General features: G+C 36.8%; 3 protein-coding genes across 7 annotated transcripts; 1 reads left to right on the forward strand and 2 right to left on the reverse strand.

Annotated features, from left to right (window-relative positions):
- Nucleotides 1–206: 206 nt before the first annotated feature.
- Nucleotides 207–3,025, forward strand: LOC147500657 (UDP-glucuronate 4-epimerase 6-like). The gene is made up of 2 exons (XM_086562272.1): nucleotides 207–1,294; nucleotides 2,073–3,025. The coding sequence occupies exons 1-2, from the start codon at nucleotides 389–391 to the stop codon at nucleotides 2,508–2,510; spliced, it is 1,344 nt and encodes a 447-aa protein (XP_086418398.1). The 5' UTR covers nucleotides 207–388; the 3' UTR covers nucleotides 2,511–3,025.
- A 7,937-nt stretch (nucleotides 3,026–10,962) lies between these two features.
- On the reverse strand, nucleotides 10,963–14,748 carry LOC147500658 (uncharacterized). Of its 4 annotated transcripts, none has more exons than XM_086562276.1 (8): nucleotides 14,608–14,748; nucleotides 14,302–14,533; nucleotides 13,913–14,094; nucleotides 13,576–13,750; nucleotides 13,282–13,484; nucleotides 12,587–12,712; nucleotides 12,384–12,487; nucleotides 10,963–11,391 (listed from the first exon to the last, which is right to left on the reverse strand). In XM_086562276.1, the coding sequence occupies exons 1-8, from the start codon at nucleotides 14,651–14,653 to the stop codon at nucleotides 11,164–11,166; spliced, it is 1,296 nt and encodes a 431-aa protein (XP_086418402.1). In that variant the 5' UTR covers nucleotides 14,654–14,748; the 3' UTR covers nucleotides 10,963–11,163. The 4 variants fall into 4 exon arrangements, with proteins under 4 accessions (XP_086418402.1, XP_086418400.1, XP_086418401.1 ...); XM_086562274.1 differs by having other exon boundaries at nucleotides 13,567–13,750; XM_086562275.1 differs by having other exon boundaries at nucleotides 14,302–14,536.
- A 1,575-nt stretch (nucleotides 14,749–16,323) lies between these two features.
- LOC147500659 (myb-like protein X) lies at nucleotides 16,324–22,398 on the reverse strand. 2 transcript variants are annotated; one of them, XR_015196463.1, is made up of 5 exons: nucleotides 22,178–22,398; nucleotides 21,220–21,990; nucleotides 17,694–18,867; nucleotides 16,849–17,542; nucleotides 16,324–16,765 (listed from the first exon to the last, which is right to left on the reverse strand). XR_015196463.1 is itself a non-coding variant. In XM_086562277.1 (4 exons), the coding sequence occupies exons 2-4, from the start codon at nucleotides 21,295–21,297 to the stop codon at nucleotides 16,926–16,928; spliced, it is 1,869 nt and encodes a 622-aa protein (XP_086418403.1). In that variant the 5' UTR covers nucleotides 21,298–21,990; nucleotides 22,178–22,398; the 3' UTR covers nucleotides 16,324–16,925. The 2 variants fall into 2 exon arrangements, 1 of the variants encoding a protein (XP_086418403.1); XM_086562277.1 differs by having other exon boundaries at nucleotides 16,324–17,542.
- Between the last annotated feature and the right edge of the window lie 797 nt (nucleotides 22,399–23,195).

The following is a 23,195-nucleotide window of genomic DNA, read 5'->3' on the forward strand; positions in this document are numbered from 1 at the left end:
AATTCTGGTATCATTAACTCCATTGTTCCAGGAGTCATTCACTTTACTTAATTAATCCACAGATCATGTGGTCCCATAAGTCCATCATAATAATCATCCCAAACTATAGCTTTAACTTAAAAAACTAGACGGTTGCATTAAAAATTTCATGAAACTAAAAAAACGAAAAATTTCCATTTTTCTATTAAGTTTCTAGTCTCTACAATGCAAGGAAGATCAGTGAAACTGTAAAAAAAACAAGGTAATGAAGAAGGTGCTCTCCAACCTACACACATTGGTCCACCATTCTCTCTCCACCTTTATATTCATCTGTCCTCACTCTCATTCATTTCCAGGACTCATCTCTCAAATATCTCCATTTTTTTAGTCCTTCCCTCATTTTCATCTAATGGCTTCACCACCAGATATGAGCAAAACTACTACTGGCAAACTTGAACGTTACAACAGCTACATCCGTCGGATAAACCATACAAAATTCCTAGCCGCTTCTTCGAAACTTCTCTTTCGTTTAACGCTTCTTGCCGCGGTCCTTCTTGTTTTCTTCTTCACTATAAATTATCCACCACTTTCCGATAATCCTCATCATACACTTCACCACCATAATTTTCTATCATCCACTTTTTATGGTGGTGGTGCGGCTTGGGAGAAAAAAGTGCGGCACTCATCCACGCCTAGGCGGCCTAATGGCTTCTCAGTACTTGTAACGGGTGCAGGTGGGTTCGTTGGTTCCCATTGCGCGCTTGCTTTAAAAAAGCGCGGCGATGGTGTTCTTGGTCTAGACAATTTTAATTCCTACTATGATCCATCACTAAAGCGCGCGCGACAAAATTTACTTGCACAACATCAGATATTCATTGTGGAAGCTGATCTAAATGACGCGCATTTGGTTGCGAAATTATTTGATGTAGTTCCATTTACACATATTTTACATTTAGCTGCACAGGCTGGTGTACGTTATGCCATGGAGAATCCACAATCTTATGTGAATAGTAATATTGCTGGATTTGTAAATCTTCTCGAGATTGCTAAAGCGACCAATCCTCAACCGTCGATTGTTTGGGCTTCTTCGAGTTCAGTTTATGGGCTTAATACTGAAAACCCGTTTTCTGAGTCTCATCGAACGGATCAACCCGCAAGTTTGTATGCAGCGACGAAGAAAGCTGGTGAAGAAATTGCTCACACTTACAATCATATTTACGGGTTGTCGATTACCGGGTTGCGGTTTTTCACTGTTTATGGTCCATGGGGTAGACCTGACATGGCTTATTTCTTCTTCACCAAAGATATCCTACAGGTATATATTTATTTTTCTGTTACATGTTGATCAAATGATTCCTAGATTAATCAATAAATAATGAAACATATAAATTCATATTTTATATAGGAAGCAAGAAAATTGATGTTTTTGTCCTTGTTAATGGACTTGCAAATTTGCAATGGCACTATACATGAACTATATGAAGTATCAAACTATTAGTACAATGACACTACGTAATAAAACGCGTGAATAAGTTGTAGTCTGAAATACATAATTTTAGCTGTGCATTTTCATATAGTAGAAAGTAACATCAACAATCACCAGTAAAATCAGCTCCAATTCGTATTACAAGTTAGACAACTTTTGAAAACAGCACATGAATTTCATTCCCATAGAGATGTCAATTCTTTGGTTGATGCAGTGCACTGCCGTCTAAAAATTAGGCAGGCTGAAAACGTCCCATGCATTTGCACTTAGGATTTCAACTTTACCAAGGCCGGAAATTATTTTCTGCATCTTCATGCACTATCTATAAAAAATTGTAGACGAGGCACCTAGTAATGGAGTACACCGACACCTTTGATAGTGGGAATGTTGGTTTGACCCAAGTGGTATGGGTATCGGGCTCGGGCATCCGTGGCCTGAAGTTCACATCCAGAGTTTCGAGCTAAATTACGTTGCTACAAGAAAAAAAAAATGTTTGAAGAACTTAGATTCATAATACTTCCTCTATTGTACATTTTTTTCCCAATTGTTTTCTACGTTTAACTGAACTTACGGGATAAACTAATTGAATTTACTAATATTGTTACAGGGAAAGCCAATAACCATTTATCAAACAGCAGATGATAAAGAAGTGGCAAGAGACTTCACATACATTGATGACATAGTGAAAGGATGCATTGGTGCACTAGATACAGCAGAGAAGAGCACAGGAAGTGGTGGTAAAAAGAAAGCACCAGCACAACTTAGAATCTACAACCTGGGAAACACGTCGCCAGTGTCGGTGGGTAAATTAGTCTCAATAATTGAAAATATATTAAATGCCAAGGCCAAGAAACATGTGATTAAGATGCCTAGAAATGGTGATGTGCCCTTCACACATGCAAATGTGAGCTTGGCATATAAAGACTTCGGTTACAGACCTACCACAGATTTGGCTAGTGGATTGAGAAAGTTTGTTAAGTGGTATATTGGTTATTATGGGATTGAATCGAAGTTGACAAGGGGAAACCAAAGTTCAGATGAATAGTCTCTTTCCAACCCAACTGGTTGGATAATTTCATCTTTTTTTTTTCTTCTTGTTTTTAGAAACAAATTTGCTATTTAACCATAGAGAGCAAACTTTGATGTCTAGCCTTTGAATACCACCAAAATGTGGGGTATTTTACGGGGTGGAATCAAAGTGGGTTTTTTAAGGTTGGATAGCAAAATAGTTTTTCTTTTTCTTTTTGATGTTGGTGGTTGCAATTTGTACTATAAATTATACAAGAAAAATGAGAGTGGGGGGAGAAAGAAAAAGAAAGAAATAAATGAAAGGAAGAGATAAGATGGGATAGAGGGATAAAAGGTTTGTAGATAAGAGATCTTTCAATGTAATTGCTTTAATGTTGGGCTACCCTTAATGTTGTTGATTATATTTTGTATATGTAAGGCAAAGTGGTCCAATGCAGCCAAAAGTGGTGCATTCGAACCATATGTTCGATATCAAAATTGATGATTGAACCAAATAGAAAAGAAAAAAAAAGATGTCTCTACTTTTCTTTATTTGTTGTTCCTCTTTTTCCATTTTTGGTTGTATATGGTTTTGTTTATGTCTTGTAAGCTAGATCTGCTCTTTATTAGCTGGTCGATCGAGTTCTATTATGTTTTCACCTATGTGAACTGGAGAACTGTACTGAAGCTGAAGCTGTGATATTTGATTGTGCAAAAAAGATAGGCAACGCAATTAAATAAACTAGCATATGTGCACGCCTTCTGGCGTCAAATTGAATCAGCTATAGAAATAGATATTCTAAAATTTTATCCTATAAAAACATGTTAAAGGACGAATTTAAATGAGACTCGAAACCATATAGGTTCAAAATAACTTGAATTGAGGACATTAATAAGATTGAACCAGCGACCTTAAGTTGTCAAATACCAAGGTTAATTTGGAGCAAGGTAATCAATTTTCAAGGGTTAATGGTTAAGCTGGCCTGGAAAGGTTGTATAGATTTTGTCTTCAGCCATTGCGCTTACGCTTATGTGGAGGTTTGATTGCATATCGAACTTTAAAGAAAAAACGACTAAAAAGGGTATCAAACTTGACACGTTTTGACAGTTTGTGGATCAATTGAGTACTGTATCAAAGTAATCAAACTATCAGTTAACCTTTCAATTCTACCTTGGAATTTTATGACACAGCTGTGCACATCAATCTTTCAAGCCCTGACCACTCGTGTTGTTCAATTGCCTCATGTTACCGAGCAAAAAGAAAATGAACTCCTGTTAAAAAGGATACCAATTTCCGGGGAACGAATGTAAATTTTGGAAACAACAGGTCTCTTATTTTTTATTCGCCCACCGGTGTCAGGACGACTTATGGTGCACCTCGACTAATCCCAGGGCACAAAACAACAGGTCTTTAAACTTTAACGTAGTACTTTCCCTAACATAGAACTATTGAGATCGTGTGGCCCTTTGTAAATATTCCAAGTGTTTTACTTTTACATAAAAATCACTTCTAAGCCATTTGCAAAACCCATAATAATTACAATAAACCAGAAATTTAGAATAACACATCACAATAAGTCCATAATGCTATTAGGAAAGGGAAAACAGTTCTCAGAACTACCAGTAGAAAGGTTGTTGACGAAGAATCTTTACACTTCTTTATGTTAGAAGCTGTTGAGAACGGCATATGAATTCAATCAAAAATTTGGATATTAAAAAGTTCACCGACCCAATTCTTGGACGGACTGCTTTGTCAAGCATGCATTTTCGTGTCCTAGAGAACCATTCCTTGCTTGAAAACCCGGGACACCGAAACCGGTATGCAAGGGAAGGCCTCTTACAAAAAATCAAAAGCACTTATGAAGTTCTAATAGTGCTTATGTTGATCCTACGGGGATCATTTTGACAGCAGCAGCAATTGGCATGCCTAAAAACCCAATGAAAATACTAAAGAACCACTGCAACAAAGTGAGAGGAGAGGTATATGAGAGGTAAAAGCCAAAAAAGTAAAGGACTAATATGACTATTTTTCCTGTTCATTTTTTGATACTATGCTCTAAAAGATTTTGATACTATGTATAAGAGATGTACAAAGCATTTTGATCCGAACTTCATAAGTTTTAGGTGGAGCTACTTCAATCTCTTCTATAACCAGAGGATCCCCTACCTTTCTACCTATTGCAGCTGCACTTTGATAAACTTCATATTATTACTCAATTATGAAAGAACCCGTACTGGCTTGAATTTGAGTGAAGAGTTGGAGAGAAGTCTAACCTTTGCATCTTATAGGTTTTCCTGTTGTGTTTGGTGATGTGCTCCCCATTCTTCAGAGTTCAAATACGATTAGAAACAGTCTCTTACCTCCACTTCTTGCAGATGGAGTTTCAAGAAAGATAGAGGAAGGTGAGAAATATTTAACAGCCTTTCACTTTACCACCAATTAATATGAAGGCAGTTTTCAGTAGGAGAAATATAAAATTTGCGTTGAATAGCACGATAAAGTCCGTCATGAGCTGGCCTTGAGAAGCTCGAGACCATCTCAGCAAGGTCAAAAAACATTGACAGAGGTAGATTTGGGTCCCTTGCCGTCAACTAAGTTGGCAACTGTAAGATTGGAAGTAGTCGGCATAAATCTTGAGCTTCTAATAACCTGCATCTCTTCATTCAGCGGAGGATCAATCTTTAGGTTTTGTTCCTGCAATACAAATTCATCCACTATACTTTTGACTACATCAACATCATACGACATTGGCTAACCGTTTTGGGCTGGAATAAGCAGATCACTAACTGAAGCTTCAGCTAACTGCTGGCTGATTCTCTTAACCAGCTCACTCCTGCCCATTTTTCCAGGATCGAGTAAGATTGTAGCTTTTAACATTTTCATATATAGTTATTCAATTAAAATAACATATTCATATATAGTTACTCCATTGGCTAAGTCTGTTAGCAGGAGCTCCTGATTCTAAGAACTCATCTGACCCTGAAAAATAAGGAAAATCAATTGGCTAAAATCATTAATCATTAAACAACATCTGAATATATTGGGTAGACCAACATCAAGGTGGAACCAGCCACAATAATAGCACATTAATGGTTTAATTATACAGGTCCAACCAAGTGTTAACCATGAATTAACATTAAACTTTGTAAATTGTACCTCAGTAGTGGATTTTTGACCTATGCTGTCTTTGATCATTTTCCGGCCCAAACAAAGAAAGTGCATCCTGAACCGATTCAATTGATTTTGTATCAATTTCACCCATAGCTTGCTATTTTAAGTTCAGTATGAACCTTGAGAGATTGAACTTGAACGGCAGTGTGAAGGCTGTAACACATACAAATAATACTTAGGAGTTTGGACAGTCCTGAAATTAATCCGATAAAGCTATTGACTGACATGTACTTTTTCATAACCCTTTCTTCTCATCTTCACGTAAGTCCCTTGATCTTATTTAGAACGATAAGCTACTGGTGAGGCTTTATAAAAGGCAAATCCAATATCATATTCATCATAAGCAAGGGCTGAGTCCAACTAAGAAGATCGACCAGACCGGTAGGCCGTTTAAGTCAGAGTGCTTTCAGGTCTAACACACGGAGAGGTTTCTTAAGTTGTATTTGCCGAAGAAGAATAACTAGTAGCAAGTGGTGTCTATGGACTTATGAACCTCGTTTGAGTCCCCTTCCCTTGCCCATCCATCTCACTCCAAGCTCCACTTGTACGGATAATTCTAGAAAAAAACCTCTAATGCTAAACACCTGCTGAAATCAGTCGACATCTTCAATTAGAAGCTCCCCCATGAGCTAAAACGGGATTTTCTGTGCCAAACCAAGTGCCGCCACTAACTGACCAATATGGATAAAAACGCTGCGGGGACGTGGAGATCAATTTAAGTGACATCCATAGCAGTTGAAAACGCTGCGGGTACTTTTCTCAAACCGTATCTGGATCGTTGTAGTGACAAATAACACTTGACGTCAGATCCGTTCTAAGCTGAAAGTTAATCAGAAATCAGTTGAAAACTACAATGTGTAAGGTTCGCGAAGATAAAAGGGCAGGCAGTTCTACAACGAACCAAGGGGCGCGACCATATGACCAAACTGGTACAAAAAGCTTCGAGTACTTGGAGAGCAACTTCAGTGACGTCCATATCTGTGGCAGTGTTGGTATGATTTTAAAAGTTCTCTGAAAATGGAAAAATTGAGTTAGAAACTTAGAACCGAAGTAGTTATGCAGTTCCCCATTAAAATAATAGAACAAAGAAGTTTATATTATCTATGCATTCATTTGTAGGTGCCAAATTACGTTATCAATGAGGTAGTTTGGTTCCTTATATCTCGATCTGGTCGGGGTAAACATGATTGACAATTTGAGGAATGCATCTATTGTTGTTTCTTTGGTATATAATACAAAAGTCAAATGGTATTTGTATCTAAGTAGGTTCTTCTCCTTAATAGAAAAAAATCGACATGAACATACCTATACTTTTTCGTTTAGAAAAAAACAAAAGATGTCGCATGAAAGAATTTCCACTTCGAAGGCTGGAAATGAAGAGAACAATCTAGGCAATCAATTATAGTACTATAAGGTGAAAGGGCACCAGCGTGAAAAATATGACACTATATGCTTATTTTAGTACTCAAATCCGGACTTTGGGATGCATATTCGGACTATATGCTTATTTGTTTTCTTTAATGTCGCGTGAAAGAAAATATATATCTTATTGATTGATTAAGGGAAAACACATTAACAAAAAAGATTCCAATATAGTGTCAAAAGGCACAGTTTTATAACAGAGGATGAAGAAGCCTGCCTGAGTTCTTTGCTATTGATATCTTGAGCTCGAAGGGTCTCAGAATTTCGCCGAATATCCTTGCAGAGTAATGCCCGGAAGTTAATCAATAGAATAACACGTCTAACTGGAACTTTTAGCAGCAACAATAAATAATATGAAAGCTGAATAAAAAGATATATGGATCACTTCAAACTACACAACTAAATTGGTGTTTTCAATTAAAAACTATCAAACGAAGCAAAAAAGAAACATAATAAAGGAGCAACACCAAGATAGCTTCTCAAACTGGTAATAGTTAACAACGATGAAATAATGATAGCTAATCATTTTACGTAAGCCATATGTGACTAACTGAATATTTCAAAATTCTCCATATAAGGTTACATTAAACTCAAAACTATACAAAACACAAACCGATTCACTTCTAATTCAAAACCCACCTAAACACAAACCGATTCGACATATTTTTAACTCAAAACCAATCAACACCAAATAACTCAATTGAACCTAACGAAACCCCTTCAATAGCTAAATGTTGCATGGATAGTGAAGAAGGGGATTAACTCAATTAGATGCCTTTGTTATCTTTTCATAAGAATTCAAAAAAATTATACTTTAAGACTTCAACTAATTGTTTTCGGAGTTGGATAGGGGCATAGGCAACATGATTTTTTGATTGCACCCGCAATGCTACGAAGGTGGCGAACCCGGGTCTTTGGAACCGGCCTAATGTCTAGAGGCTAGGACCAAAACACCTCTTGCTTAGCGAGCATCATCATTCTGATTAGCAATTGACTTTGCATGTATGGGGCAAAAATCAAGAACTTGCAGACAACAACAATCATATTCCATGGCCAGAAAAAATAATTTTCAAGTAAGAAATAAGAAGTGAATGGCCAAATCAAATAGAAAACTTGAAAAATATTTCATTATATAATTCAAAGAAAAAAAGTCCGAAAAAACAATAATGGAACCAAACCTGGGGGTGCTACAAAGTGGCAACAACTCCATAACAGGTTTTTTCTAGAAGTCTCAATTGAAGATAGTATGTATGTATACCAATACAATATGAAGTATTAATGGCTTCAGCTAGATAGTTATCCAATTACTGGTTCAGCTCATATGGGGATTTTTTTGATGGGTTCCTTTCTCCCATGTCGACGACCACACTAGAAACCACCACGCATAACGGCGAAATTTGACAGAAGTCCTTCTTTAGTTCTGTTCGATCTAACAGGAATTGAAAGTATAAAACAAAGAATGAGTTTATGAAGAAAGGAGGGGAAGTTGAAAGAACTAAATTTTTTGGACTGTTTTTAAGACCCGGTATTAATGGTATTTAAGTGGGTATTAATGGTAAGACTACCCGCGTACATTTCAATATAAGCGTGGATTTGGTTTTCGACCTGAATTTACATAAAACTCCTTTGTGAGTGTGTTGTAACTGAAGGGTATAAATAGAAATAAAAATTTAAATGACGAAATAGTCCTTTTTAAAGACATTGAATAATTTTTCTTTATATTTAATTAAGGGTATTTGGTGGTAGTAAAAAGGCTGGTCTAATTTAAAAGGCCAGGTTAATTATGATGTACTTTACTAATAGAGATATATATAAATAATAAATAAATATCTTGAACAAAAATTGAAAAGGTAGGTAGAAATGTGAATGATAAAGGAGATAGAATGGGAATAGCGATTCTATACTGCTATACCTCTGAAAGCAGGAAGTACGCCAAAAGTTGTCTAATGAAGTATTGAACAACATGATAAATATGAAGGTTTGTGTTGAACACTTGAACCAAAACAGAGAAACCAAATTGTCCATGGTCTTCTGTATTTGCAATTTCGCACAACCTCCCCTTATTAGTGGTAGTATCACCTCTCAAAATTTTCAAATTTGCTTCTAAAATTCGGAATTTAGCGGAAATCCAACTCTAGGTGGAAACAAATTCGGTTGCATCACCTGTCTAGCCGCATCCGCAAATTTGGGATTTTGGATGCGGAGCGACAGTGGTAATGTCGCGGGGCGCCATTGCAAATGTCATCCCAATTTTTTTTTGATTTTGACCAGCACACTGCGCCAGTAATCGTCGCGCCACTCTTAATATCGGGTGGGGTTTTTTTTTTTTTTGACTTTTTCAATTTGGGCGTTATATTGGGAATGTCACGTGATTTTTTTTTTTTTCACTTTTTTCAACCTCGGCGACAGTAGTTCTGGCCCGCACGATATTACCAATAGCGTGCATGGTAGACCCTACAATCAAATTTGCGTCCAATTTCTCTAAATTTCGCCTTCAAATTTAAAAGAAATACTACCACCACCTAGAAATGCTCTTATTTGTTCCATTGATTCGATAGTGTTGTACAAGTTTAACTACATGCTCTATAATTTATCACACTCAATAAATATTCCGTGTATATTAATCACTCATTCCATGGATCGATATATATTATTTGTTTTAGCAAAAAACTGGTTGTGGTCCTTTAGCACATAGACCGGAGGTTAGGCACCTCGCGTCTGGTGAGCAGCATTAAAGTGTATACTAAACAATGAAAAGCTAAGCTACACAATAGAACCAATCATATGTTATATTGTTATCACAGACCACCTTCATATGGCAATGAATCCACACACGCTCATAATTACTCATGCAATTCCCATGGAAAGGTCATAGCCTCATAGGAGAGTGGGGATTCATAAATAAAATAAAACCCATTTCACAAACTACTTTCATTCTTATATATTTTTTTTGGCAAGAACTTCCATTCTTAATTTGACACCTACACTTTCTCAAACAAAATACATTGGTTGATGATTTAGGAGAACTGGTCTTTCATTTTTGGGCATTTCTCTACCAACAATTTTGTTTACATTACACCAGAGACTACCACACCATCAGAAGTTGGACGAAATCCACTCACAAGGTATATCCATGACAAATGGCTAAAGGAACAAAAGGGAGGACAGGAAACATACATATAAGTATATAACAGTTGGACTTCCAATCAATGTCGTTTTTAGTTGATTTTATGTTATTTAAAATATAATTTTCGGAAGCCATGCCTCAACCATTTTAAAGGAAAGGACACCTGACCTGATTACAGACCACAAATTATGGGTCTCGAGTCCTCATTAAATTCTATTTCTTCTCTCTTTGAATTTTTAAAAGAGATCGGATAAGATCATTCTCTCTAAATTTAGTGCGCACTTCATATCGGCCGTTAAATGACATGATCATACGGTTTGGTGTGGTTTGTCAGTTATGGACCATACAACAACCTCGATCTCGAGAAAAAATTCTCCATCCAACGGCTATTTGCCTTAATCTCTCCAAAATTTAGAGAGAATGATCTCTCCTTATCATTTGCCTTTTTAAAATTTGCAAGTGACGTGTAAAGATTCCTTGTGAGAACAAAATTTGTTTAGTGATATCTACAAAATGCTAGACCTTGTGAGAACAAAATTCGCAAAAGTCTCTTCAAGAACTCTTAGTTTGGGAGTGGAGGATTATATGATCCAGTCAGCCCATCTTTGAATTCTTACGTTTACACAGATATATAATCTTTCAGCGCAGCCCAAGCGCAGAGCCCATATAACTATGCAAAAGACTTGGCACTAATGAATTAAGAATGCTCAGGGGCAGAAATAACAGGGACTTCCACTCCCAGTAATTAGGATGAAAGCGGAGCAAAACTGGATAAAGAAGACTAAGATTAATTTACACATCAAAAAACAAAGAAACACAGTCAAGGTTGATGAACAGTGATGAACGTATAGACAACACATGATACTTCGTATATATGTACACATAATGATTGCGAGACACACCTGACCTGATAAGGGAAAGTAGGATATACAGTACGCCTGATGTATGTCACAATATATATAAGATATCTCAAGCCTCCCATATGTGTCTGATTTCATGCCAAGCTATATGGATCGCCTCTCCAGACTCCGTTTTCGGGATTGCATGGTAAGTTTCGGGGCTCTCTGAGCAGGCAGTTGAGTTGCGCCACAAATGCCAGGTTGCATGCCAGTGTCCGAGTTTAAAAGAATGGAAAGTACTCCAGAATGCGAACAAGCAAACACAAACCAACATAATCATCATCAGCATCCCCAAAACCTGCATGAAGATCCCATTGTTAATTCATTCCATACCTCCATCTTGTTCATGCCAAACACCCGTCCTGACATGACTAGTTTAAAACATGAAAGTTTTGGTTCAAATAGAACAAAGTTGATTTTTATTTCACGAACCAGTACTAGCTGTGTACACATTTATTTAACCAAGTAAATGACAGTTACAAGAAACTCGGTTATGTATTGCTAAATGGAGATTGTTTGGGCCCATTGACCTATAAAGCTCCCACCCCCTTACTGAGTGGGAAAAGTGAATAGAAACATCATTAAATTACTGAAAGTTAGTAATAATCCAGTAAACTGTTTTTTGGAGGGGAGAATGGCCCAAAGCAGTGCAGCGTATGCAAAACATTAGGTAAACCAAATAGGGCATGTTCTTGACCAACGTCTGAGGCAGCCTCATATCAGAAGACACAACTAATATTTGCACTAAATAAAGAAGTAATTAGTAATTGAAACAGTTAACTTTACTTGGTATAGAAAGGTGAAAACTTGCAGAAAATAATTTTCTTGTACATAATTACAGCCTCTTCATATGTTAAGAGGACCATAGACACATTACACACAACCAACATGGAGCTCAGTCTGAACTCCCTAATTCGATACTCAAAACAATGTGGATCAATTCCTAATTGTACCCTATGATCCTACATTTTTATCTATACATAGAAATCTCCAAATTGATCAATAGATGTATACTGAAAGCAGGTAATGTGGGTGGTGGATTGATATTTGCTACTCCATGAGACTGCCCCTGTGCATAATAACATACATATAGTTGTTCCAGTAGGATCTCTAGTTTATCATAGACTTATAATAACTAACAACTAGAAGCTTATTCAGTTTATAGTCTATAACTAATCAAAAGTCATATCCACTTACCAAAAATGACAAGGAATAGTTTAGGGCGACAAGCAAGTCTAAACTATTTGAGATCACATTGAAAGAATTCAAATGACAGAGAACCGTTCATACCTTGTGAGGAGACCTGGTTTTACCAGGGAGATTCTTATCAGCGTGCATCAGGGAATATGTTAACATGTCCACCACAGCCAAGTTAGTTTCTGGATCACATTTATCTGCAATTCGGATCAAGGAGATGTTCTACAGTAACTCTAATTGGACGCTATTAATTGGTAGTTGAGGGAGAATCATCTAATAATTTTAAAAAGCAATACCTGGAATATCAAAGATTTGTTTAGCTGGTGGAATGCCCAGTAATTCTCCCAAATGGATTCGAACACAAGCACGGTCTGTATGTGAAAGTATATCACCATGTGTGCAAACTACAACAGGTTTGTCATCTGCAAAAGGAAGGGAAAAGATAATCATTAATCAGAGTATAAGAAAATGGTGCAGATAAGCAAATAAACATTGTTCAACAATTATGGCTTAAAAATATTATGGCTTTGAGAAGCAACAGACATTTATTAATTTGTATACAAAAATCCATTTTCTGGAAATTAATTGTATCAGCTAGTCACTGTTCTTTACACTGTGTTGCAGACACAATATCTCTTTGCCAACATGAGATGAGTCAAGGGCCAGACTTTGGCAAAAATAATATTTCCATCCAAGATTACATCCAAAACTTCATCTCAATATGGCGTATATGTTACTAGAAAAGGCCTAATATCTTAAAATGTACAGTTAGAATGAAAGATTTATATATTGACCATCTCCATGATGAGGAGTTCATCTTTTCAGAATTCATCCCTTGCCTTGTCTCCATGCAACAATATAGGTGCTTTCTGTAATGCGGCATAAATTTAGTGTCTCCAAATACATCACAAGAATGAAGATCACAAGAAAACTGTATAATTGTTATGTGATCAAAAGAAAAATTATAAAAGACAAGTCTCTGGAGATAAACCTTTACAAGACAAATATAGGCAGCTGAAAGTTTCTTCAAGCAAGCGTGTATACTGCATATCATCTTCACCAGACATCGATTTTAGTACCGAATGTGCATTTACTACAAGTATAACAAAATTAACCATCCGTTTATCTTTTGAGCAGCATGTCTTTTGTGCTTTGCATTTCATAAGCTTCCTCACACATGAAGAATCAGAATCCCTGCTCAGAAATCGAAGAAGGGAAAAATCTAAAAAAAATAATAATAAAAAAACCAAAATCTCAAAGTGAAATATAGTGTAACCTAGATAACCTGAGAACCAATTCTCCATGGCGTACACCTTTTGTCATCCAACTCTTGATCATTTCAGAGTTATCACAGGAATTTTCTGACAAACTACGTGTGTCATACAGGCAAAAGGAAGTCGAACCACTAGGAATCATATATTCATTAAGAAACAAGGTCCCATGTCCAACAGATGAATTATCTGCACAAGTAAAAAGAAAAGCCATTTCTCTTATGGACGGAATTGCAGTTATAAGACGTGATATATTTTCAGCAACGCACTAATATAGTCACTAAAACAATAATACTTGATCACAGCATATGTATTTAAACTTCTGTAATTTAAAGTAACAATTGAGGGTACATGATACTTGAGCTCTCTCTGATGTAACACTGTCATCTTCAAAGACTCTCGAAATTCTGTTCACAAGACTACTTTTTCCAGATCCTCTTGGGCCTAGCAATATAAGCGATGTTGTCTTCGGAACATCATAATTATTAATCTTCATGCCTCCTACCTCTTCTGTCCAATCACCAGGCTTATAACTGTGTAGATAAAACTCTAATCAAAGCTTTCCTTAAGCAGAATATAAAAGAAAACAAAACTAAATCTAGATCACTTGAAGTAATACATAAGACTACAAATTCTTAAAGAACGCTTCTTTATTGCCTTAGCTTCAAATTTCTTATAGAAACTTTGTCGCCAAGCTCCACTCTATTGCACATGAAACTAAACAAGGTTCCATAACATACCTAAGTAGTTTACGCTTTGCTTCGTCCAAATTTTGAACTCGAGCTTTGAAGCTATCATAGCCCTGCATAATCTCTTCATAATCTTTACGTCTCCTCAAATGAACAAGTTCAGTTTCTGAAGAATCAGAAGATAGCCAAGTCTTGTCTATAAATCCTTCATTTGCATCAAAAAACTCCCTAGTAGTATGATCAATGAACAGTGAATCAACTGACTCTTCTTCTTCTTCTTCTTCTTCTGCATGTTGTTTAGAAATAATAATGTTAAAAAAGAGAAGCAAATAAAGAGGATGTGTATAACAATGTTACCATGAGAGTAACAGTGAAAAGAGTTTCCATCACCACCACCACCCATTGCCTTCCTCGTTTCTTCAAATCAGAGTAAACTTTGCTTACGCAGAGTGCCGTGTGACAAACTTGTTTTTTATTGAAAATTTTGGCATATGCCGACATGCCAGCACTAGTTGCCTGCCGATTATTTCGTGCTGTACTGCTAAAAGCTGACGTTGAATATCACCCACTAATAAATTGTACAAATATGTAGAGCTCTTATAGCATCTTTAGCTGAGATTATCCTAGTATGAAACACCAAATTTCATCTTAAGGAGAGACGCATGGTGATTAAAACACCAAAAAAACACCAGACCAAACACTAAATCGGCTAAAATTTGGTTCCAGTTTTGGTGTTGTATCAAATCTTTATCGCGGTTTGGTTTTAAAAACCGCGCGGTTTTTTGAACACCGCATGGGCTTTGGGCTAGAATGTGGGAAATATCTTTCAATCACATTGTTTGGTTTCGCGAAAACCCGTGAGAAAAAAAAAAAAAAAAAAAAAAAAGTTGAAGTGGCAACACATGGTGCGGTTTTTGGAAAACCACGTGGGTTTGGACTTTTAAGACGGGCTTTAGTGGCGCGGTTTTGAGAAAGCCTCATGGGCTATATAGCGCAGTTTATGTAAAACCGCATCATTTAATGTCGAATATTTAATGTTTCTCTTAAAGTTGGTTGGTGTTTGGTTTGATTAAAAAATTAAGTGTTTTCTTAGTTTCTCTCCTAAAAATGCTTTTAGTCTGATGGAGCTGAGCTCGAACTATGAGTTTGGTGGTTGAGATGGCTTTGCATTGATCACGATGGAGAGAGTAGTCTAGTTACTTGATCTCATATGTTAATGTTGGTAGTGGGGCGGCAATGATAATAACGATGGTGGTGTTGGTGAGGAGCGTAGAGTGGTTATTGGTGGTGTCTTTGACTCTTTGGAACCATGTCAACCAGGGACGGAATCAGGATTCAATGTCTTGGGGGGGTGCAATAGTATATGCAACCCAGTAATTAAATTGGGAGGTGCTGTAGTGGAGCTTATATAAAAAATTTGGGGTTGCGAATCCTTATAGTCTAGCCATTTTTTTAACAAATTACTAATGACTTTTACAAATCTTTGGGGTGTGCGACACATGCACCCCCTAATCCATCTATGATGTCGACACCCGCTTACCTGTCCTATTACTACTTAAACGCAATTTTGTGGGAAAGAACTGTTTATAAGCTTTCTGAAAGACCAATTGAGAACTTTTACTGTATGTGTTGGCCTGTCGGGGAAAGCAAATATTCTTGATATGTACACTGAGGAAGGAAAAAGAAAAGCCCCAGTAAAACACAGGACTCGCAAATACTCATTCTCACTTTCAGACCTATGAACTCCAAAAATATAAACTCTGCAACTCAGTAACTCCACCAAAGGTGAATACACAGATTACAGAAGACCCTTTTTTTTACACCAAACTACCAATCTGAGCTAGAAATCATCAAACAAGTTTCGCTATCAGCAGTAAAAACAACAAGAAACTTGGATCCTGGAGACCCGAAGGGACTGAATGTGGTGCATGGAAACTGACATGCATGATGGGTTTTAATAATAATAATAAACAAGAAGCCAGCAGTAAGTAATTGGAAAGCAAATCTTTGGTATCTATACTAAATTTTCCTCCACTGAATCAAACTACAAAATTAACTTTTAACTGAAAAAGGTTAAATGAATGAGAATGGCTCTTACTAATTTTCCTCCCCTCTATTGTACATTTCTTGTAAATAAGATTAATATGATACAAAATCAAAATTGTGTTGTGGTGCAACTAAACCACTTAAAAAACTCGTCACTCTGTCCATTAAAAGGATTAAGCTTTAAAACATAAGAAAAATATCAAGTGCACAGCTTTGGTCATCTACTCTTTAAGTCAGGAGTCCCTTCTTTCAATTTGCTTGGGGACTGGGGATTAGCAGCATGTTTACTGCATCCACTGGTATTACCAAGATCACTAGCAGTTGCAGGCGAGAATCCCTCTTTAATCCGAGTTGTGCAAGAAACACCGACCAACTGAAGCAAACAATGGTGTGTGACAGAATTCCATATACATCAGTTCTCACTTGGACAAGGTCACCAAATATTACTGCAACAGAAGTCGTGAAATGCCTAGTGAAAGCACGGTGAGAATAACGACTGGACAATGCAGTAAGAAAACTGACTAACCATCTTAAAACCCAGATTCTGCATACCTTTGTGGAAGGGTCCCTTAAAGTGCCTTCCCGCATTAACAGAAAGGTTGACATCAAACCCAATCATTCAGTACCAATCAGTAGGGAATCACATATGGCAGAGCACAAACATCAGCAGAATCTATCCGCAGAGCTCTATCCCACACTTGTTGCGATCCATCGACCCCAGAAGATACCATCTTGGGCTTCTTCACTTGGAGGCTATCACTGCTGAATAGCCACTCCTGGTCATCAAAATCAGACCAATCATCCATTTTAGGAACTGAAAGAATCTGACTTAGATATTTGGCATCGGGATGTGGTGGTTTTGTAAATGCTTCACCATTCTCACTGGCTTGTACGGGAGGGATTGATGAACTTTTGGAGCCGATTGAAGTTGGCAGTGCTTGTGTCAGACCATTAATCTTGTGTTCTTTATTATCAAGCTTGAAATTATTGGCACCCCCATGCACAGCAGAGGCAGATTGATGAACAGGAGGGATTGATGAACTTGTAGAGCCAATGGACGTGGGCAGTGCTTGTGTTAGACCATTAATCTTGGGTCCTATATGATCAATCCTTAAATAGTTGGCACCCCCATGCACAGCAGAAGTAGAGAGAGTAGCAAATTGGGAAAGCTCTGGTTTTCTTCCATTCCCGGTGAGCGGGTGGGAAGAAACGGTGGGCCGCGGCAACTTATTAGGGTGATCATTCTCTGTAAAATGAAGTTCAAAGCAGCAGTATAAAATAGCAGAAAGCTGAGAGCTACAATCAGATCTACACAAAATAAAAAGCTAGTATTTTACATTAAATTAATATTGGCAACCAGTGAGTGGCTATTTCCATGGTGTTATACGAGGACTCACCATGTAAAAAACCATTTGTCTCGCATTCCTTCCTTTTCCTGAGACTTTCCTCCACTGCAGTACTCTTTTTGGTGTCTTTGGGAATTTGTATGGGTTTTATATTAAGGGTATGTATATGATCCTTTGGGACTTCTATCATCGTATCCGGCTTTGTGTTTTCAAGTTTAATTTTCTCCTTCTTCTCCTTCTTCTCCTTTTTCTCCTTCTTCTCCTTTTTCTCTTTGACCTTTTTTTCTTTGCTTTTCTTCTCTCGATCTTTGTGCTTGTGTTTGCCCCCATGTTCTTCATTACCCACCTGGTCTTTACCCTTTTCTTTCCCATCCATCTTCTTCTCCACATCTTTCTCAGTAAGTCTGGCCATTCCTCCAGCACTTCTTTGTTCCGCTCCACTGACGCTTGGAACCGCTGAGTTTCCAACAAGTCTTTCCTCATCTTTGTTTCTTTGTTTATCTGTTTTTCTCTCATGACAATTCTTGTCCTTGTCATTTTCTTTTCCTTGATCCCTCCTGTCATTATCCTTCTGCCCCAACCTAGCCATACCATCCTCCTTTCTTTGGTCAGTACCACGGATGTTCTCAGCCATTTGGTCCCTCTGCCCCAATCTAGCCATACCATCTTCCTTCCTATGGGCACTAGCACGATAGCTCTCCACGGTTTGTTCTTTCTGCCCCAACCTAGCCATACCATCCTCCTTCCTTTGAGCACTAGCATGAGAGCTCTCAACCATTTCAGCTCTCTGCCCCAACCTAGCCACACCATCCACCTTCCTCTTGTCATTACTAAGGAATTTCTCAACAATTTGGTCTCTCTGCCCCAACCTATCCATGCCATCCTCCTTCCGTTGGTCACTAGCACAGAACTTCTCAACCATTTGGTCTCTTCTCCTTCTTTCTTCATCTCCGCTCCTGCCGAACTCCAAAAAATTTGTATCCTTAATTTCCTCAACTTGCTGGCTGTTCTCACTGAGCTTCCCCACATTGTAGCCATCAGGCTCCCCTTCCTTTTGCTTTTCATCTAATTTTTTTTTATCTCTGGATTTTTTCTTATCCTTGTCTTTTTCCTTCCGCTCTTTCTTCTCTTGATGTTTATCTTTGCTTCTCTCTTTATCCTTTTCTTTGCCTTCTTTCTTTTTGTCTCTCTTCTCTTTTTTGTGTTTTCTCTCTTTGTCCTTCTCCTGGAAAAAAAAATTCCAATAAGTACGTTTAAACTTAAACGAAAGCCATGATTTGCTTCCACTATAATCCACGAAAAATAGCATTCCCCCCATCAAAAGATTATCCGCAACAACAACCAATTAACAATTTTCTCTTAGAGGAAAGCAAATTAGAAACGCAGGGAGCTTATTCAAGAAATCATATTCTTGAAAGCATCTTAAATGAACAATTTTCTCCCAATATAATCGAAGCAGACAATAATAGTATTCAGCCAAGTAAAGGGAATTAAAATATCACACACCATTACAAAATGGAACAGAGAGACTGAAATTGTGTCAATTAGAGCAAATTAGCAAAGCAGGGAGCATGACTACACGTATACAAGAAACTACATAACCGTTAGATTAATGTGACCAGTAAAATTACTGGATCATATGAAGCAGCCACATTAAAGTATCCAAATATTTTTTTTTGCTGTTGACTTGATGGTCTGCTTCATCCAACATTTGTAAAATAAGATTCCAAGATTCCAATTGAAGTATATATTTAGCATCAATGCTCAAAAAATCCTTAGAGCTACACATTAAGGAGTACTTGAGAAGTGGTAACGTAGTTTCTCCTTGACTACTCTAAGCTTACTAGCATAGCCTTTTTATGTAGGAGCATAAGGCTTGGGGTGCACTGAGATCATAGTCACTCCCCAGATCGGCATGACTGATTACTCTAAATTGCAACTTTGATTGTTTATCCTATGAAAAAATTAGTACAGGCTTTCGGACTCGTTAGAACCACTTTTCGGGTAAAACCTATGGACCAAGCTTCTTCTATCCTGACAGTATAACTCTCACATGTAATGTCCTTTCTAATTATCTTATTTTTTGCAGGAAATGAGGCTTGAGCTTTATGTCTCAAAGATCAAAACTCGGCCTCACCTTCTAAGCTTCCACAGAAACAACCTATCTCAAATTTGTTAAGAGCTTTTAACTTACACACTACCCATGTATGGAATAACATTCTAAATCTGCCATAATAACTAAGTCGTAGATGCGTTTGAAACAGTCTTTAATTTCTTGAGTTTGACAAGACCCTGGGAACAGTAACCATCCTCTCATCAAATACATTAAGTATTACTATAGAAACAACTTAGTAAGAGATGAATACAATTCCAAAAAAAAGTTACAACTACAGACACAGGTTTGGGATGATGACAAACAAGTCAAGATCATCCAATAGTACTTGCAATTGCAACACAGAAGTATGCATGTGCGTAAATTAGATGACCCACTCAAAAACCGGATTTTTTGTTCAAACTGTCGGACATGTGGTTGGTTGAACTTGCAAAGAGGTGCTTCAGTATCATTATACATTATAAACCAGTTATTTCTCTAAGAAGACTCTCTGGTTATTTTCAACAATGCCCTCTAATACATTATGTAAACAAGCTTACAAGCAAACACTTTTTATAAATACCTATCAACAAATGTTAATATGGTAAAAGAAAGACACTTGCATCCAAGTAAAATGACATTGATATTTATTATAGCAAGCAACCATGCAATAAGATTGTAGAACTATAAGCAAGTCCCGTATATATCCAAGTTGCAGATACAAATGCTCATGTATGGCTGCAGCCTTATGGCTAGTGAATTGCTCTGCTCTAGCAAACTAGTTTCAATTTTATTACAGATCTACTGTGCCATGAAAGAAACTCACAGCACATAAATTATTTGGAAATAGTGTACATAAAAAATTTAAGGTATAGCAACAGGTAAATTATATCCTAGCATCTCTTGCCATAAATTTCATTCAAGGTCTAGGGAAAGTAGTACATGCCATATAATATTATATACTTTTCCAAAAGTGTTAAGACGCAGACCTCTTGTTTCAGGAAACTATGTATTTCTCGATTACTTTTTCGAGTATACATGTGTCAATTACCTGCCTAACGTTTACGAGATGTACTAGGCAAATTAAAATTTCCATAATTGCATCTCAAACATGCATTGTTTTTGAGTCTCCAACTGTGGAAATGGAAATTTAAATGAGTCATTCGTAGCATATAGAGTTAGAGGTTTACGTCTGCGAAAAGCTTGTGAACAAATAAATATATGCGGAACCAGAAATAAGTATGAGTTACCGCAGCACCTTAATTATGTATTTATTTACCATATTTATACACTAGTAAATAGATGTACCAAAGTATCAGACTGTATAGAATAGACATGTCTAATCATCTAATACAACTAACAATTTCCGGTCAAAACATTATGTCGCCAGTGCCATAAGAGCTTTTCAGGTGTAAAATTCAGGGTATAGATAATCGATGATCAAGGAAAGCAACCGAATTCAAAAATAGGAGAGGCGAGTAAAACCTTTGGTAGCGAATCTACATCATCATTCCTAGACTTCTTTTCATATCCTGGTGGCGGAAACGGAAAGCAGCGAGACATTGCTCGAGATCACAAAATCAGCAAGTTGGGATTCTTTGACCAATACAGAAATGGCACCTAGTTTCCAGTAGTAGCAGTGCTCCAAGAAGGGAACGAACCACCAACTCTGCTCTTGTCCATGCACCATGACACCGCAATCATTTCCAGCTTCAGTTACACTTCATGATCTTCTCAACAACCCCAAACCAGTAACCAACCCGCCCCTAACCAAACTTTGTAAAGAGTTTTACACTCAGACTAACACTACAGAAGCTCGAAAAGTTGTCGAGGAATAGTAAAAAAATCTAAGTTAATCCAAATGGTTTCTTAATAAACGAGGAACGTCCGTCCGGTGCAATCTGATCTTCTCTCTATACTATTCAAATGGTAGTAGAGAAACATCACCAGTAGTACAATGAACCTCAGTTTAAACTACAATCCTCTTCCATGACCAAAAAGTTTACCATCTCTTCAAAAGTTTCATAGAATATAATATTTAACCAGCAAAAATGTCCAAATATCCAACACCCAAACAATCAAATCTACACCCAAGATGATTTAAACTTATTCCCATAATCCAGCAAAAAACCCCCAATCCCAATCCCAATCCCAATACTTCTTCAGCTTTGTTTCTTCTGATCTTTAAGTTGTCAAACCATATTACTTCAAATCAATCACTTAAACGCTTTCCCCACTGACGATCCAATCGAAACCCTAGAAAAATTTCATCAAAAAACAACAACAAACTCAGCACACACACACATTAACCCCATAAAAAAAAAACCCTAATTATATTTTAAAAAAAAACATTCTTTTTCAAATTAATTAAAACAGGTTCTTAGTTTCATTCATTAGATTAATGTTTATGTTTCAAAATCTCAAATTTGTTAATTTTTTTTACCTTGTTCATATACAAGAGATCTCAAATAGAAATAGAAATTAAAAATAACAGTTTTAATCAACTGATGTTTCTCTCTCTCTCTCTCTCTCTCTCTTAGGGTTTCAATTTCATTTGTGTAAAGTAATACGCTTTGCTTCACTCTCGCTCTCTCTCTCTCTCTCTCTGTGTTTTTTGCTTTTGTCTCAAAAAAACAATGTCAGAAGAGCACCCCAATGAAGGGAAGAGAAATTTATTTAGGTATGGAGAGAGGGCTTTTATAGGGAGTTAAAAAAATAATAATAATTAATTAATATATGAGGGGTGAAATATTAGCCAATATTTTTGGGCAAAAAGACCACTTGAATTGGAATCCTGTACTTTTTTTTTTATTGATATCCTTTTTGCTCATCCTTTTTAACATTTGGACATTTTCCACCATGTGTTTTGGGTTTCTGACTTGTGAGTGAAAGGAAGTCTAGAACTCTACATGTGTGTTGTGTGGTTTGGTTCCTATAATTGGAGGTTTTGTAATCATGATCATGATATTAATGTTGGTTTAGCTTGTTGTGGTACATGTGTAACACAAAATTGTAGTGGAAGTCTATCCACAAGAATGAATATTGAGTTTTTCCATAACTAACTTAAAGTTTTTTTTTCTAGAATTAGAGGAGTTTCATTATCACAAGTTGGACAATTGAGTTTAGTCGTTCTCCAAAGTCCAAACATAACCTATGACTCATACTCCTACACAGTGTTCTAAAAATTTGTTTAGGTGGTGCCCAACCGACTCGTCTAGGTCTAAATTATTTAAAAAATCGGTAGACCGACTTAGACAGACCGATTAGGTGGGCTATACGGGCTAATCAGTCTTTAAAGAGTCCAATCAAGCATTTTTTTTTAATGATTAAATGTTAAAAATTAAATACCCTCAAGATTTGAATGAGTTTAAAAGCCTAAAGACCAATATAAATTATATGCCATTATAAAAAAAAAATATGTTTTTATATAAAGTCGATATTCTTCAACTATTACGTATTTT

Source organism: Coptis chinensis, chromosome 5 (assembly GCF_015680905.1).
Source record: "Coptis chinensis isolate HL-2020 chromosome 5, ASM1568090v1, whole genome shotgun sequence".
Taxonomy (NCBI): Eukaryota; Viridiplantae; Streptophyta; class Magnoliopsida; order Ranunculales; family Ranunculaceae; genus Coptis; species Coptis chinensis.

What these genes read in the sequence shown, in the direction of transcription:
- LOC147500657 (XM_086562272.1), top strand. Translation starts at nt 389, where the DNA reads ATGGCTTCACCACCAGATATGAGCAAAACTACTACTGGCAAACTTGAA. An exon ending in TCACCAAAGATATCCTACAG is followed by an intron (nt 1,295 to 2,072) that starts GTATATATTTAT and finishes ATATTGTTACAG; the next exon opens with GGAAAGCCAATAACCATTTA.
- LOC147500658 (XM_086562273.1), bottom strand. Translation starts at nt 14,653, where the DNA reads ATGGGTGGTGGTGGTGATGGAAACTCTTTTCACTGTTACTCTCATG. An exon ending in AGAGAGAGCTCAAGTATCAT is followed by an intron (nt 13,751 to 13,912) that starts GTACCCTCAATT and finishes TTACTTGTGCAG; the next exon opens with ATAATTCATCTGTTGGACAT. An exon ending in AAACCAGGTCTCCTCACAAG is followed by an intron (nt 11,392 to 12,383) that starts GTATGAACGGTT and finishes ATCTTCATGCAG; the next exon opens with GTTTTGGGGATGCTGATGAT.
- LOC147500659 (XM_086562277.1), bottom strand. Translation starts at nt 21,297, where the DNA reads ATGTCTCGCTGCTTTCCGTTTCCGCCACCAGGATATGAAAAGAAGTCT. An exon ending in ATGTAGATTCGCTACCAAAG is followed by an intron (nt 18,868 to 21,219) that starts GTTTTACTCGCC and finishes TTTTTTTTCCAG; the next exon opens with GAGAAGGACAAAGAGAGAAA. An exon ending in GACAAATGGTTTTTTACATG is followed by an intron (nt 17,543 to 17,693) that starts GTGAGTCCTCGT and finishes TTCATTTTACAG; the next exon opens with AGAATGATCACCCTAATAAG.